At 37.6% G+C, this 16,275-nt stretch overlaps 1 protein-coding gene across 1 annotated transcript in view; it reads left to right on the top strand.

Moving 5' to 3' along the window:
* LOC122801641 (T-lymphocyte activation antigen CD86-like) overlaps nucleotides 1-16,275 on the top strand; it is a 258,709-nt gene that overhangs the window by 154,780 nt on the left and 87,654 nt on the right. Inside the window, exon 4 of the mRNA XM_044071120.1 lies at nucleotides 11,826-12,131. Within this exon, the coding sequence (XP_043927055.1) occupies nucleotides 11,826-12,131 (306 nt within the window). The remainder of the gene's footprint in view (nucleotides 1-11,825; nucleotides 12,132-16,275) is intronic.

Raw genomic sequence — 16,275 nt, 5'->3', positions numbered from 1 at the left:
GCGAGCCATTTTAAGCTTAGCCAATTATCCCTTGTGAGACTCAAACCCTGCACCTTGTGATTGTAAGGCAAACACCTTAACCATTAGGCCACCCTCCCAACCCCTTAAAGTTAATTTCTTACAAAATGCTTTTTCTGGTGGCCATCGCCTCTGAATGTAGAATTACTGAGCTTCAGGTCCTTAGGTGATGGGAACCATTTCAGGTATTTCAAAAAGACAGGATGCTCCACCAAATTCACCTAAATTAACATATAAAAATGGTTTTGAAATTGTCCTTGAATCTGTATATGACACAGAGGCAGAAACCATGAGAGGCATAACTGCTTATACCTGTGACGAACACTGACAGCTCAGGGGCTATAAAACACATGCATTCATTTAGGAAGATAGACCAGTTTTTCATCTCTGTTGCACTAGGAATGAAAGGGCTTATGGTTGTTAAACCGACACATTCCAAGTGGATGACTAGATACATCAACTTTTGCCATTAAGCAGCAAAACTCTCACCAGCAAATAATGCAGTCAAAGCTCATTCAGATGAGTGGGTGGCTCCCTTCAGAACTTGAGATCAAAAATGTTTGTATTGCACATAAGCAGCTTGTTTTTAGGGCATATCTTCATCAGACATTATTGTCTCATCTAAGACTCTGGGAGTCAGGCTTCTTTTTGAAATTAATGCTTCTGGACTCAGCTTTCTGAGCTTTTTAGGCATATGGTTCTTTAGATTCTACCACCCTGATGTTCATGGCTTGGAATTCATCACAGCTGGGGATGCATCAACATTACATAAAACAGATATATTCTCAATATAGTTGAGTGAGAAGGCCTTCCTTGATGGCTCAGATTTAACCTTTCTGTAACCCTTTCTGAAATGAGTCTACCCAATCAGTCTTAGCTGCTGGAGTTCTCAGTAAGTCATGCAACTATATGCTTATGGGTTACTTGTGCAATAATGGAAGTGTCACTTCTTCATTGTTTTTTCTTGATATGAAAAAAGGTGCTTGTTAGTCACATTCATACAAACTGGTGAGCTCAAAAGATGTACAATTATCCACTTGTTAAATTACATCATAATATGCAACAGCATGTGTAAGCAAACACTCCAGAATGTGGGATCTTCTATAGTTTGCCTTATTATGAATGTTAGACACCATGAACTTAACCAAGTGGTCTCAAAAAAGTTTTTTTATAGATAATCTTATATAGTGAGAGCATATCTGTTCATTTCCTTTATCATACACAGCATTTCTGAAGTAATGAGAGATTCAACTATTACAAAATTATCTCAAGTAGCAATTTGTAAAGATAGCTTCTACTTCTCTCAAATAAACACTCACTTCTTCCTATTTTAACTACACCCTCATACTCTAGCCTTTTAAATCCCTCTATTCCTTTCATTCCGGAGAAGCTACCAAGACAACCTCCCTTCCTTCATAAAAAATATTTATTTCCTGTATATCCTCTAAGAGCTTTCAGACTCAACCACCACTAAATATCCTACTGCTCTGCAACAACTCCTCTTCTTCTTGACCCCATTTCTCCATTGCCTGCCATCAATAAAATACAGATCCCTTTACTTAATCATGTTACTCCTCAGCGTATCCTCTATTCTTCTCATCCTACTGGTTCATTTCTCATCCTACCATGACTCTATAATAGCTCTCAACATCTCACAGCTCTGTTCCCACCACCTATTCATACTTCCTCCAGCTACTCCATGCATCACACCAAACCTATTATATGATGCCCCTCACCTTTACTCCAAATATAGACTGAGTAACACCAGTTCAACTCAAACCAAAACAAAATTAAGTGGAAAAATACTCTCCAAAAAGCAAGTATCATTAACTCCCCATTATACTTAAATACTACTAGGAGGAGACATTCACCCTAATCCTGGTCCCACATGTCACAATGAACATGTAGACAATTCTCTCCCTCACAGTACTCTAACTCTACAAAGAAAAAGAATAAATGAGCCACTCCACCACACCTATTCAGGTCAAAGAAAGTCCACTTTAATATTCCAGTAGCAAGCTGAACAAATAAGCGCTTTCATGGTTTCTGGTACCGCTTCATCAGACTGAATAAAAAACATACTGAAAACTGTTTAAAAACATTCCTTAAAATCACAATCATTCAATTAAGTCAATTGTAATTTTTATAAAACAACATACAATGTTTTCAAGTTTATTTATTTATTTATTTACTGACATTTAATTACTGGGAAAGTCCGACTGGGTAGAAGCCCATTTTCACAGTAAAAACACGCTTAGTTGTTCAGCAAAATCCAAAAAACACACGAAAGTCACCACACGTCAAGATTTAATGAAGCTTTCAGGTCTACACCCTTCCTCAGCATATCCTATGCTGAGGAAGGGTGTAGACCTGAAAGCTTCATTAAATCTTCACGTGTGGTGACTTTCGTGTGTTTTTTAGAGGCCCCTTTTCACCAGAGGCCCAGGGAGAAAAGCTCCAAATTATTACAAAAAATATTAATAACAGGCAGATGGATGCTGGATAATTTTATAGGTGGTAAGAAGCTATGTATATGTTAGTTGATGTGGCAGCTCTAACCAGTTTAGTCTTCAAAAATAAAACAAAAGCCTATGCAGTTTAAATAATTATAACAAATTAGACATAATATAAAAAAACTGGTTAGGAATCGATACAAAGTATATGACAATCATTTAATATTTACAGAAATTTTAGAGAGGTTGTAGAGAAATTAAAGGTAAGTTAGAACTACCTAATAGGAATTGCAACATAAAGTGACAGAAAAACAGGTTCATGATATATTTAGTGAGAAAATCAAGGGAATTAGATAGCATTAAAGATGTATTTTAAGAAGGGAGAGAAAACAGGTACAGGGAAACAAAATGTACTTTTTCACATTTATGGATTTAGGTTATCCTGGTTTTGAGAAGGAACAGAGACAGATTTAGCTAGGAAGTCTTTCAGAGTAGTTTTGAAAGATGGTAGGGTGGGTATAGACCTGATGGATACAGATAAGGAGTTTCAGGCTTTAGCAACCTTGTACAAGTAATGACAATACCCAGCAGATTTGCTAGGTTTATAGACAGGCAGGAGTTTTTAGTCACTGGATCACTGGATTGCAGTGACCAACTGGGAACATAGTTGTGTTGAATGTTTTTTAATACTGGACAGGCAGATGGATGCTGGATAATTTTATAGGTGGTAAGAATCTATGTATATTTTAGTTGATGTGGCAGCTCTAATCAGTTTATTCTTTTCAGTGCTATACAGTGGTGGATTATGAAAGGGATATGTGCTGCAAATATAGCAACTTTGTTATAGCATTGTTCAAATTTCAGTTTTTGTGAAGCCTAGAGGTTAGTAAGGATGGAAGCACCATAAAGAAGAGTCAGGTAGAGATAAGTTGTGGAAAGTGTAGTTTTTGTTGCATCAGTGAGAAAGCTTTTTGCTCTGTAAAGCATCCCTAGTTTTTGATGAGTTTTTCTTATGCAAATTTGTATATGATGGTCAAATGTAAGATTATCAGCCACTATCACCCCTAAACGGTTGCTGTGAGAAGAGACTTCAATGATTGTATTATCAAGACAAAGGACTTTAAATTTAGTTTTTTTTTCATGAGAGAGAGATTTAGAGAAAAAAGTAGTAGTTTGTTTTTTTGGGGGTTGAGCATGAGTTGTGAGTTATGAAGCCATGTTTCAGTGTCTCTTAAAGCTTCCTGAGTAATTTTTGGGAGGTGTACCAAGTTCTCAGTTTTACAAATGAGAGTGGAATCATCTGCATATTGTATTAGGGTGGCCTGTTGTGTGGAGGTATGGAGAGTGTTGGTGAATATGTTAAAGAGGAGGGGACCAAGGATAGAGCCTTGTGGTACACTGGTTGTGACTGGGAGGTAAGGACAGAGCACAGAGTGCCATTTTACTGACTGATACCTTTTGGAAAGGTAGCTTTTGAACCATATGTGACACCCCACCACTAGACCAATAGTCAAGGTGCCCCAGTCCTCACCACTGGCACCAGTGGGGGATGTTCACTAAGAGGTTAAACAGCTACACACACAGTATTTGCAGATGCATTTCTCTGCATCAAGTGCAATTTCCCTTAAGAGCACACAGAGATCACAGTCAGCCCAGGGCTGGTTCCTCTTTCTCCAGATCCCCAATAAGATTCCCCACTGACACAGCTATAGGTTTGAGATCTCAGCTGATTGATCAAGACAAGACCTCCAGCACCCTCTCTGTCCCACCAATGCTTTGTGTCCCTGCCCACATAGCTGACACATGCACTCTTTGAAGTTTGATTTACACACACACACACACACACACACACACACACACTCACACACACACCTAGGAAAAGCTGGCACAGGTTTACTAACTGTGCCACCTTTTGCCCAGACTACAACTTAATTACTACTGCCACCAGTCACTCCTGCCAGCTACCTTATGTGTGATGTTAATATTAATACAAATGGTAGTTTGACCAAGACAAGGCTATTAGGAGTGGCCCACACAGTGTCACCAAATGAATATGCAAGTATTCTCAAAACTTAAATATCAGTACCAAAGATTAGCCACACTGAAAGGTTTAAATATATTTAATAATAAATAATACAAGAACAAGACAATACTAAATATATATATATATATATATATATATATATATATATATATATATATATATATATATATATATATTCACAGTGACATCAGAGTTCAAAACTACAGGAAATATTCAAAATAACACTGTGATACAGGCTCACACAAATAAAGAAAAATATATAAAGTAAGCTTCACTATATTCCTGACTGTATCTAAGAGAATTACTATAACCTAAGAACTTACTAATAGAGCAAGGCAGGTGTGGTGAATGGTTCTTCTGTTGTCAGGTCCAAAACAGAATACAGAATGCCCTGGCTCACTAAGAGACTTCTCAAATTAATATCTCAAATATTACTACTGGGATAGCTTTCAGAATGACATCACTTCTTGTCATCTGACTCCTAGTTCCCAGGTGAAACCCCCACTGCTGGAAGCTGGCAGTATTTACCATCTACCTGTAAAAATACATAGACCTCAGATCTTTAGCAGATACTGGAAGTCATAAAGCAATTGCATTCCTTCATGCTTTCAGAGGTAGCAATTAGTTCACTCTGAATGCAATACAGAAAACTTCTCAGCACAGAATCTCTGTCTCTAGCTGCATTAAAAACTGAAATATATCATCTTTTATTGCGTAGCCTATAAAGTACTAATTTCAGCTATTTTCCTAAAGTTTGTTGGACTGAAGTTAACCTCCTGTATTCCAGTTTCCACTGTTAAAATATTTACATTTACACAGTTACAAATAGTGCATGGACATTTCTGTTCTTTTCCAGAAGGGCATACTGCGGATGCACTTCAAACCAAACACTTTATAAAATACCTTTTCAACACACATGTCAGTACAAACCAGTTAGATATACACATGACATACAGTTCTAATACATTTGTAACAGAAGCATCTTGTATTACATACAGTTCTAATGCATTTGTAACACCAGCATCTTGTATACGTTAATTTGATATTCACAAATGACATATAATCATCAACACAATTCCAGCTAGCTGTGCTGGCAATATCTCATTTCATGACACCATAGAAGGGTGGGCAGAGAGTGACCTAGTGAGAACATTTGAAGATGAAATTTGCTGTGACAGACTGTGTTGAAGGCTTTAGACAAGTCTAGAAATATGGAAGAGACTAGTTTGTCATTATCTCAAGCTTTATTAATGGCATCTATATATGGTAGAAGGGCAGTCCTAGTACTATGGGATGGATAGAAGCTATGTTGTGTAGGGGATAGGAGTTCTTCCTGCAGGAGATAGTCTAGCAATTATTTTTTAATACATTTTTCAAATATTTTCGAAGTGGGGATAAGATTGCTATAGGTCTAAAGTTATTCATGTCTGAAAAATTTCCTCCCTTGTGCAGAGGGATAATATGTGACTTTTTCCAGAGAGATGGAATGTGGGATTCCTGGATAGACCTATTTATCAGGACTGAGATAGGATTGCCAATGCTATTGCCTGCTATTTTTAGGCACTCACTTGGAAGGTTATCAGCAGTTTTATATAGGATGCGGGCACAAGTTTGAAGTTGAAAGTGGATGTAATATGTGATTGCTGGGCAGGGTTCAGATTAGATGTTGAAGAATCCTTGGTTAGAGATGCTATACTAGCTATGAAATAAGAGTTGAACAATTTTGCAGTTTTGAGTAGTGAGTTATTCGGAGAGGGATTTGGGTTGAATTTCTGGCTGCTATGTAAGATTTCTGTAATGGATGTCCAAAAATTTACAGGGTTGTGTTTAGTGTTATTTTGGAGGTTATTATAGTACTGTTTTTTGTTTTCGATTATTTACTTTTTAGTATGATTCTGAAGCATTCTGAATTGTTGAAGATATTGAGGTATTTTAGATTTTTGCCATTCTTTGTATGCTTTTTCTGTATCCTGCATTAGCGTTCCAGTCTTTTTGGATAGCCAAATTGCATTTTTTTAGTCTCTTCCTTCTAGGAGGTGCAAGACTGTGTAGGATATTTATAAAAGGTGTATTGAATTAAATTACAACATTGTCTAAGGGGAGAATTTTTAGGAAGTTTCAGTTAATAAATGATAAGTGTAGTAATGAATATTTCTGGGTTAAACTTGGAAAGGTTACATGTTGTTTTATAAATATGCTGTTTAACTGGATGTGTGAGATGTCTAGTCATATAGATTGGGAGATGATCAATGAGAGAGTCTGACATTGTACCTGTGGTGGAGTATTTGCAAGGGTCTGATACCAGGAGCCAGTTTAATAGAGAACTTGATGTCTTACTATAATGTATGGGGCTATTAATTAGGTGTGTGAAACCATACAAGTTCATACTAGATGTAGGGGAGTTAGAATTATGTTCAACTAACTGACGTTCACATGACCTAGTAATATTTTTGCTTGTGGAAATGTTAAGGATATCCACTGTAGGCTATCTTCCAGTATAGCTGTATTGTTGCCAGGAGGGAAATAAAGGACAGTATGACATGTTTGTTTATAACTGTTTATTCTCAGGAAAGCAATAAGAAGCTCTGCTGAACTGAATGTTGGTGTTGGTTTGCTGTAAGGGGAAATGTGGTAGGTATTGGGAAATATTAAAGAAATACCACATTTCCTCTTCATACTGTCATTATTGATGATATTATAGCCAGGAAGTATAACTTTGGAGTAGTTTATGCTGGGCTAAAGCCAAGTTTCAGTTACAAGAACATCAGATTTATGTTTGGTAATCCAGGCATGTAGTTCAGCAGTTTTATTTCTTATACTTCTAACAACTATTGCAGAAAAAAAAAATAGATCACCAGGGTTAGGGAATGGCTGTTGTTGGGTTACAGAAGTGTGTGGAGCAGAATCATCTTTGTGCTCATTGTGATAGGCAGGGCCAGGATTAGGGTGAATATGTCTTCCTTGAAGGATTTTAGGATATTGGGGAATTATGTATACTTGCTTTTTGGAGAGGATTCTTGCACTTATTTTGTTTTGGTTTGAGTTGAAGTGCAATTAGTCAGCCTATATTTGGAATAAAGGTGAAGGGTGATATTAAATAGGTTTCATGCAATGTGGGGACAGTGTAAAGAGGAAGTATAGCTAGGTGGTTGGGACAGAGTTGGAGAGATGTTGTGAGATATTATTGGGTCATGGAGGGATGAAAGATAGCACATTAGGAGGAGAAGAATAGAGGATAAGCAAGAGTAGCGTAATTAATTACAGGAATCAGTATTTTATAGATGTCAGATACTGAGGAAGTAGCAATGAAGAAGGAAACAAGAAGTTGCAGGATAGTAGGAGATTCTGTGATGGTATATTCTGAAAGGTAGAAGAGGATAGGTAATGACAGGAGTATTTTCTATTAAAGAGGATAAGTAGGTTGTCCTAGTATCTTCTCTGAAGGAGATAGTGAAGTTTAGCCCAGAAATTTATTTAACATTTATTTACCAGGAAAGTCCAATTGGGACAGAGCCCATTTTCAGCAGATGCCTAAGGAGAAATGCTCCAGGGGCATGTTTTTGGAATGTGGGAGGAAAGCAGAGCAGCTGGAGGAAACCCATGTGAATGCAGGGAGGACATGCAGACTCTGCACAGAAGGCACCCCAGACAATAATTGAACCGGAGAACCTCTTGTTGTGAACTGACAATGCTAATCAGTGCACCTCTGCCATGTAACTTCCTAAAAAATACTCCCTTTAGATGATGCTGTAAATTAATTTAATACAACTTTCCTGAATATCCTAAATAGCCTTGCACCTCCAAGAAGGAAAAAACTAGAAACAAATGATACAATTTGGCTATCCAGAAAGAGTAGAATGCTAATGCAGGATAGATAAAAAGCATGGAAAGAATAAAAAAATATAAAAGACCACAATATCTTAAAAAACATACATTGCTTTGCAATTATACTAAAAAGCAAATAAATGAAGGCAAAAAGGACCCTAAACTACAATAATTTTCATTATAAGATTAAACAAAACCCTAAAAAATTATTCTGGACAGCCATTAAAGAAACTTTTATCCCGGCCATAAATTTGTGTCTATAGCACCATATTGAATGGTGATAATGCCTAACGTTGAAAATATCAAAAGTTCACGAGAACTAACTTGTTATTGTGGGGGGGCTGCACCCTCCACACCCCCTGCTAAATATATATTCCAACTCCGAGGTCACACTACAGTCAGGAAAGGGCAAATATCCCAATCCTCACTGTACCGCAACCCCAAAAACACAAGTTCGTTCTCGTGAACTTTCGATATTTTCATTGTTCGGCATTATCACCATTCAATATGGTGATATAAACCCAAAAATTCAGCCCTAACACTCTCCCAGTATCTCACCTCTCGAAACCTCAGTACTATTCAACTCTTATTTCATAGATAGTATAGCATCTAATGATAATTCTACCAAACAGCCACATATCTAAAAAAAAAAAAAAAAAAAAACAGCCATATATCACCACATCCACTTTTACCTCCAAACTTGTAAAACTACTTCTAAACAAACTCAAACCATGTACTACTTCAGAAGATGACCTTCCAAGCAAGTACCTTAAAATAGCAGCTGATAGCATTGCTTATCCTGTCTCAATCCTTATAAATAGGTCAATCCAATGAAAAGTCACACAGCTTCTCTCTGCCCAGTTGAAGGAAATTCAACAGACATTACTAACTTTAGACCTATAGCAATCTTATCTCCCCTCTCCAAAATAATTGAAAATGTATTCAAAAACAATTTCTGAACTACCTCCTGCAGGAAGAATTCCTATCCCCCATGCAATATGGCTTCTGTCCTTCCATAAAACTAATATTACTCTTCTAACCTATATAGACACTGTCAATAAAGCTAGAGATAATGGCAAACTAAGTCTCCTCTTTATTTCTAGACTTGTCTAAAGCCTTCAACACAGTTTGTCACAGCAGATTTCTAATTCAAATGTCCTCATTAGGTCTCTCTCAGCCCACCTTTCTATGATTCAAAACGTACCTATCCAATAGGTATCAGTCAGTAAAATGGCACTCCACCCTCTCTCCATACCTCCCAGTCACCACCGGTGTACCACAAGGATCTATCCATGGTCCCCTCCTCATTAACATTCTCATCAATACTCTCCTCTTATCAACACAACAGGCCTCCCTAATACAGTACACAAAATGATGCCACACTCATTTGCACATCTGACAACATATCACACCTCCATAAAATTGCTCAGGAAACTTTAACAGCCACTGAAACATGGCTTTGTAACTCACAACTCATACCCAGCTCTAAAAAAAAAAAAAAACTGAACTGCTCATTTTTTCGTCAGATCCCTCTCTCATTAAAAAACAAAATTTGAAGTCCTCTCTGTTAATAATACAACCATTGATGTCAGTTCTCATAGCAAATTATAATAGATGATAGTGGATGATAATCTTAAATTCTACCTGCATATACAAAATTGTACAAGAAAACTCATCAAAAACTAGGGATGCTTTACAGAGCCAAAAACTTTCCCACTGACACAACTAAAGCTACACTTGTCACTACTTATCTCCTCCCCACATACCTTTATGGCAATCCCATCCTTACTAAACTCCAGCCATCACAAAAATCAAATCTTGAAGAATGCTATAACAAATTTGTGAAATTTGTAGCAAATTCTCCTTTCAGAACCCACCACTGTATAGCACTAAAAAGCCTAAATTGGTTTGAACTACTCCCACCAACTAAAATATGCACAGTTTCTTACCACCTGTAAAATTATCCAGCATCCATTTGTTTGTCCAGCACTAAGAAACATTTTACATAACTATATTCCCAGTCATTCATTATGAACCAGTGGTCAAAACTCCTGTCTGACCACAAACCTATCAAATCTGCTGGGCCTTGTCTATACTAGTGCCATGTTGCTAAGGCCTAGAACTCCTTACCTGTATCCATTAGGTCAGTACCCTCCCTCCCATCCTTCAAACCCATTCTGAAAGACTTCCTAGCCAAAAGCTGATTCTGTTCATGCTCAATACCAGGATAAGCTGTATTCCTAAATATGAACACATGCCTATTCATATTACATTTCCTTGCTCTCCCTTCTTCATTCCTTTCCTTTCTTCTATCGATCTCACTCCTCTGGCTTTCTCTCTAAATATACCTTAAGCCTGCTTTTCTTTCACTTCATATTGCAGTTCCTGTTTGTGTTGTACTAACTTCCCTTTAATTTCTCTACAAATCTAGCAAACATTTCTCTAAATACTAAGTCATCATCATATAATTAATATCTATTCTTAACCAATGTTTTCATATTATGCCTAATTTGGTATAATTATTTGAACTGTGGAAGTTTTTTGTATTATTTTTGAAGACTGTAAAATTATTGTTTTTAAAATTTTTTGTAATATTTTAGAGCTTTTCTCCTCGGGCTGAAAATGGACTCCTACTCAGTTTGGACTTTCCCAGTAATCAAATGTCAATAAATAAATAAATCTTCATAAAGATTTTTTTTAATTAATGTGAAACTTTCTTCCATAGGTTCTAGTGAGTTTAATTTGGGTATAGATTTTTTAATTTGGGAATATGCATGTAATTGATAATTACACAAGGTGTTTCATTCTCCTTATTTAAGCATCTGTTTGCATTTTGACCTAAGTACTATTTAATACATTGAACCATTAAATGTTTAGGATCTGCTGCTCCATCATGAGGCTGAAGCAAAGTAATCTATAAAAAAAAAAAATCTGCTTTTTTACACATTGTGCAGTGATGTCAGACAACAAAAACCTGGAATGGAAGTGACACTGGTTTGCAGGTCGCTTGCATGTGTTACTTAAAGCTTTAGCTTGCTACTTTCAGTTAAGTATGAGGTTATATGTTTATGGCTAACAAGGAGGAGTCCTATGCCTGCTTGTAATGCTTTACAACAAACCTTATTGATATTTTAATAAAAATTGTATAGATCAGAATAATCAGGATCTATCAGTTTAAATCATATTTGTGTGTTACATGATCATTGGATGTACACAAAACATAAAAGGTTACTGGTTATATAAAGATCTTTTTTGAGTCTACGTTTTCTTAAAACTTTCCTTAGATATCCAGTATATGGTCCAATGTACCTGTCTTGCAAAACATTATACACCGTAAATAGAAACCAAGTTAAAACTCCTGGTATGTTGCAGTATTATTTTTCATAATGGCGTCTTTAAAATAATCACATATTTTCTTTCCTGATGAGTATGTAGAGAATGTTTATATTTATAATACAGTATTTCTTTGTTTGCTTATTTTATAGCACTTTACAGTGAACCACAGGTACTCATGGAACCAAATGCTGGCATCCAGTATGGTGACTTTGTAAATCTTACTTGTAATAGCAAAGGAGGTTACCCACAAGCAGACATCCTGTGGACTGTTATATCTGGAAACGTTACACTGAAGGTCATACACAGAACTAAAACTGTACCATATGGAAAAAATAACACCTCTTATTACTTAAACAGCACCGCCATGATTCATGTTACTGAAGATGCTGTCATCACATGTTCGGTTGAACATTCTGCACTGTATGAAATCAAAACATCTGTCAATTACTCATTGCGTAAGTATTTAATGAGCAACACAGTTCAGTACATAATGAAAAAATGAAATGTTGATGAGATATTAAATGAGTGTGTGTTTGGCTGCATGACGTGGTCGACTGCTTTTTTTTTTTTTTTTTTGCCAACTCACAGCACAGAATGTTGTCCAAAAAAAAGATTGAGGCACAGTTCAGCAACCAAAACAGATGAGAAAAATGGTCCTGCCACCCTGTAGGTGCTATGCTAGAACCCATTTGTTGTTAATCCTCATCTGGGATTGTGTTTTTTGGTGGATATTCTGTAAATCGATCAAAAATGTTCACAATCTGCAGACATAATCCTACATATATTTCAAAATCCAGCAATACTTCTGGAGACTTCCTGTACTCTAACTATGTTAAAAATCTCTGGAGATCAATACCTGTAGCTCTGAGACAGAATAATAGCCTGCTGACTTTCAAAAAACACCTAAAGCAATACCTAACAAGTAACAGGCTTTACTCATACTCGGTTCCAGGTATTAGATACCTTTATATCCAGATCCCATGTCTATAATCAATAAGAAAGCAACTACTTTCCAGTTTGATTGATTTCTCCTCTTATACAGTCCTTCTGTAACTGTGTAACAAAGCTGTCATCTGACATTGTGTTACAATGTTGTGTTTGATGTCTACCAATCATAAGATAGTTAGCAGTCATCCAAAGTAATTAATAAATAGCACTGCCATTGCTACACCAAAAGCATACAAACATACATGACATTTCCCAAATATGTGCAAAGGTAAGTGCCCACATGCACACACACACACACACACACACACACACACACAGACACACACATGCACACGCACACACACGCACACACATAAACACACAGACACACCCATACACACACACACAGATAGACATACATACGCATACACAAACACACACACACACACACACACACACACACGCACGCACACACGCACACGCGCACACGCACACACACACACACACACACACACACACACACACACACACATAATTATCATACATACAGTGCAAGATAGCACTTATTGATGTCTTTTATGGATGATTGACCACTTTGGATGCTTACATGCAGAGAAAGGGAAAACAAACAACAGACTCCATTTGAGTAGCTTGAATCACTTTCTGTCAGCAGAGAAATAGTAATTTCATAGATCCCGATGGTTGTACAAAGTGGTCTACATTACTGTGGCAGGATAGAAACCTGTTACCCATATGTGAAGATTTGCCTTTTGATTGTCTCCTGTATAGTAAGGTCGCAAGGTTAAGACTAGTGATCAGTATTATTTGTGCCAACAACAGATATTTGCAGCTGTACTCTATGGTATTTCTACACCTGTCCACTAATAACCCTAGCAAGGGGTAGCACACCACTGAAACAAGAATGCACCTTTTTTCCATCCAGCCTGTGTTAGACCATGTTACACTAACATGATATCCTGCGTGCCTGCTTTTGAAGAAGCAGCATTAAACAAAATGGGGGTGATGGTATCTTTATGATTCATGAATATGCTGCTCTGTAAAACTGATCAACACAACTGTGAACTGCCACTCTTCACCAGACATACTGTGCCCTCTGCAGTAAGTATGACAGTATGAGACATCCATATACGTAATCCCTGCCATCATATCCTGGCACCCGTGCCAGCACTATTGCATGTGCCAGTGCATATGCTGTCAGAGATGCCTTCATGCAGTATGGAGCACACATGGTCTATGTGAGACACATAACTCAGTCACATCTCTGCAGAGGTGTATTTCTTCCATTATATAGTATGATACACACTGGGGCACCTATGTGTACAGCACATTGATGGTCTCCCCTGCATTCCCATCCCTGAATAACCCATTATTGCTTGAATGAGCTTACCTTCTTGTAGTATGTCATTGCTACCTTAGTATACCTGACCTTTCCAATACTGCCATGTCCCCCTAGGTGCATGCACAACATACAAAGGAAGTAGACAGCAGGCTTTGGATAAATTCAGTCCTGTTGAGAAAATTGTCTGGCTACAGTCACTCTGACCAAATAGGCAAATGCCTGTTCAGGAGACAGGTTGTCCTCTGTTAGGCCATGCATGGTACAAGCCATGGAAATTGTCAACACCACTGGTGAGAGAAGAGACATTAAACAACAATGTCTGAAGCAGTTGAATGACATGATAAGATGAGTCTCATAGAAGACCTTCAGCATAGAGATAGAAAGGACAGTGACAGGAGATGGCCATCTGTCAAGTGTGACATCCATTGAGGAAAAATTATTACTGACTTACCTGCATGGTGATAAAGAGGTATCAGGCATCACACAAGGAAGTGTGGACATGCAATCTGGGAGTGACCACATGCCACGTATCACTTGTGGAGACCCACCAAGTTTTTACTCTTACAGGATAACTGTAATCTGACTGACACTAAAGAGGTCACCCTAGCCACTGTCTATGAGGTTACTTGGAACACTTAGCTTACAGACTCAGTGGACTGCCAAAACAGGTAGCAATTTCATATTTTCCTGCAGGAATCCAGCCGTCACTTGCATGCACATCATGGAGTGTGGGGGATTCTGGGTAGAGCATTATCAGGCAATTATGAAATGCTTATAACTGTATAGGCTGTGTCAGGATAACAGACCAAGGTCAGTCACTTATCAGGGTCTGATGATGAAGCTAACATGCAATTAACTTACAGTCTCAGAACACACTTGGTACTGTCTGTTTCCTTTGGGATAGGCCTACACCCACTTCCTGGGGTGAAAGATTCCCTTACACTCCACCATCAGGATGCATGGCATGACATAGTGCCATCCTTGTCAGTGTCTACTTTGTGACAGGCATTACCGCCATCACTAGTAGTTAGACTTTGGTGGCAGACCAATGCACTGCACCTGAAGTACAGACACCCTCTATACGGCAAAATAGCTGTGGTGCACATCTTTTACCTCTACCAAGTCTGCATTTAATTTGGACCACATTACAATATCTACTTTTACTCAAACATTTTTAAAATATTTTCCATAAAGACAATAGCTGTGTATTTATAGTAAAATATAATTAATTGTAAACTTAGTTGTAACCATCATTATTAGAAAGACTTTGTGGCATTATGATACACTTGTTGCTAACTGCTTTCACACAATATCTTTTAGAATATTTACTAGACGTGCATTTACAAAAAAAGCATTTTTATAATTACTTTTGGGCCATCATTTTTAGAAAGGGACTATATTTTGATATCAGGTGGCATTATCATAAACTTGTTACAATGTTACAATGTTGTTTATAGATTAAAGCATGAATCATTGAGCTAATCATTAGCAGCAGACAGTTTGATAACTTCATATGTTGTTGTTGTTGTTGTCTTTCGGCTTTTCCCGGTTAGGGGTTGCCACAGTGGAACTCCGGTCCGCTAATGATTGGCAGTAGATGCCAGCTCGACGTTCAACCTTCAGTGAAGGCATGCTCATTTACGCATGTCTTTCGAATGCCCACCCAACCGTGGGGAGGACATGCAGACTCCACACAGAAGGCACTCCCCGCACTCTAGCCAAGAATCGAACGGGAGAACCTCTTGCTGTGAGGCAACAACGCTACCGCTGCACCACCACGGAAGTCGTTTGATAACTTCATATATGGTTAAGTAATACAAAGGTTGAATAAGTACGGGGATAGCAGGTAGCCTTGTTGATGCCAGTCTTGCTATATATCATGGCAGAGGGTTGTCTGTTGACAAGTATTCTTGCAAATAGATCAGAATGCAGTGAAGAGACACTTTGCATGAACAGTGCTGGAAAATTACAACTACATAATGCTTCAGTTAAATGGGAATATGAGCACAACTGAAGGTTTCTGAAGTGTTCAGAGCAATAATTTCATAGGTATCTTCAGATCTTTACTTTAAATTTAGTAGATATTCCAATGCCCTCTTGTAGTCCTGGTTTGGTGGTTTGTTAAGAAGCCTTATTGAACCTGATTGATGAGAACAACATTAACAAATCATTTCACTTCTATTGAATTTAGGATTACAAATATTGGCTCTAGTTGATTATCACTACTGAAGTGACACCCCAACCGCATGTGCAAGGATTGAAAAAAATGGTTGTGGATGGATGGATTAATCAGAAAATCTGTCTATAATTAT

The sequence above is a fragment of the Protopterus annectens genome, chromosome 5.part0, assembly GCF_019279795.1.
Source record: "Protopterus annectens isolate FY-2018-M chromosome 5.part0, PAN1.0, whole genome shotgun sequence".
Taxonomy (NCBI): domain Eukaryota; kingdom Metazoa; phylum Chordata; order Ceratodontiformes; family Protopteridae; genus Protopterus; species Protopterus annectens.
Note: the sequence above shows the minus strand (reverse complement) of the source record. Positions and strands in the feature narration are given on the sequence as shown.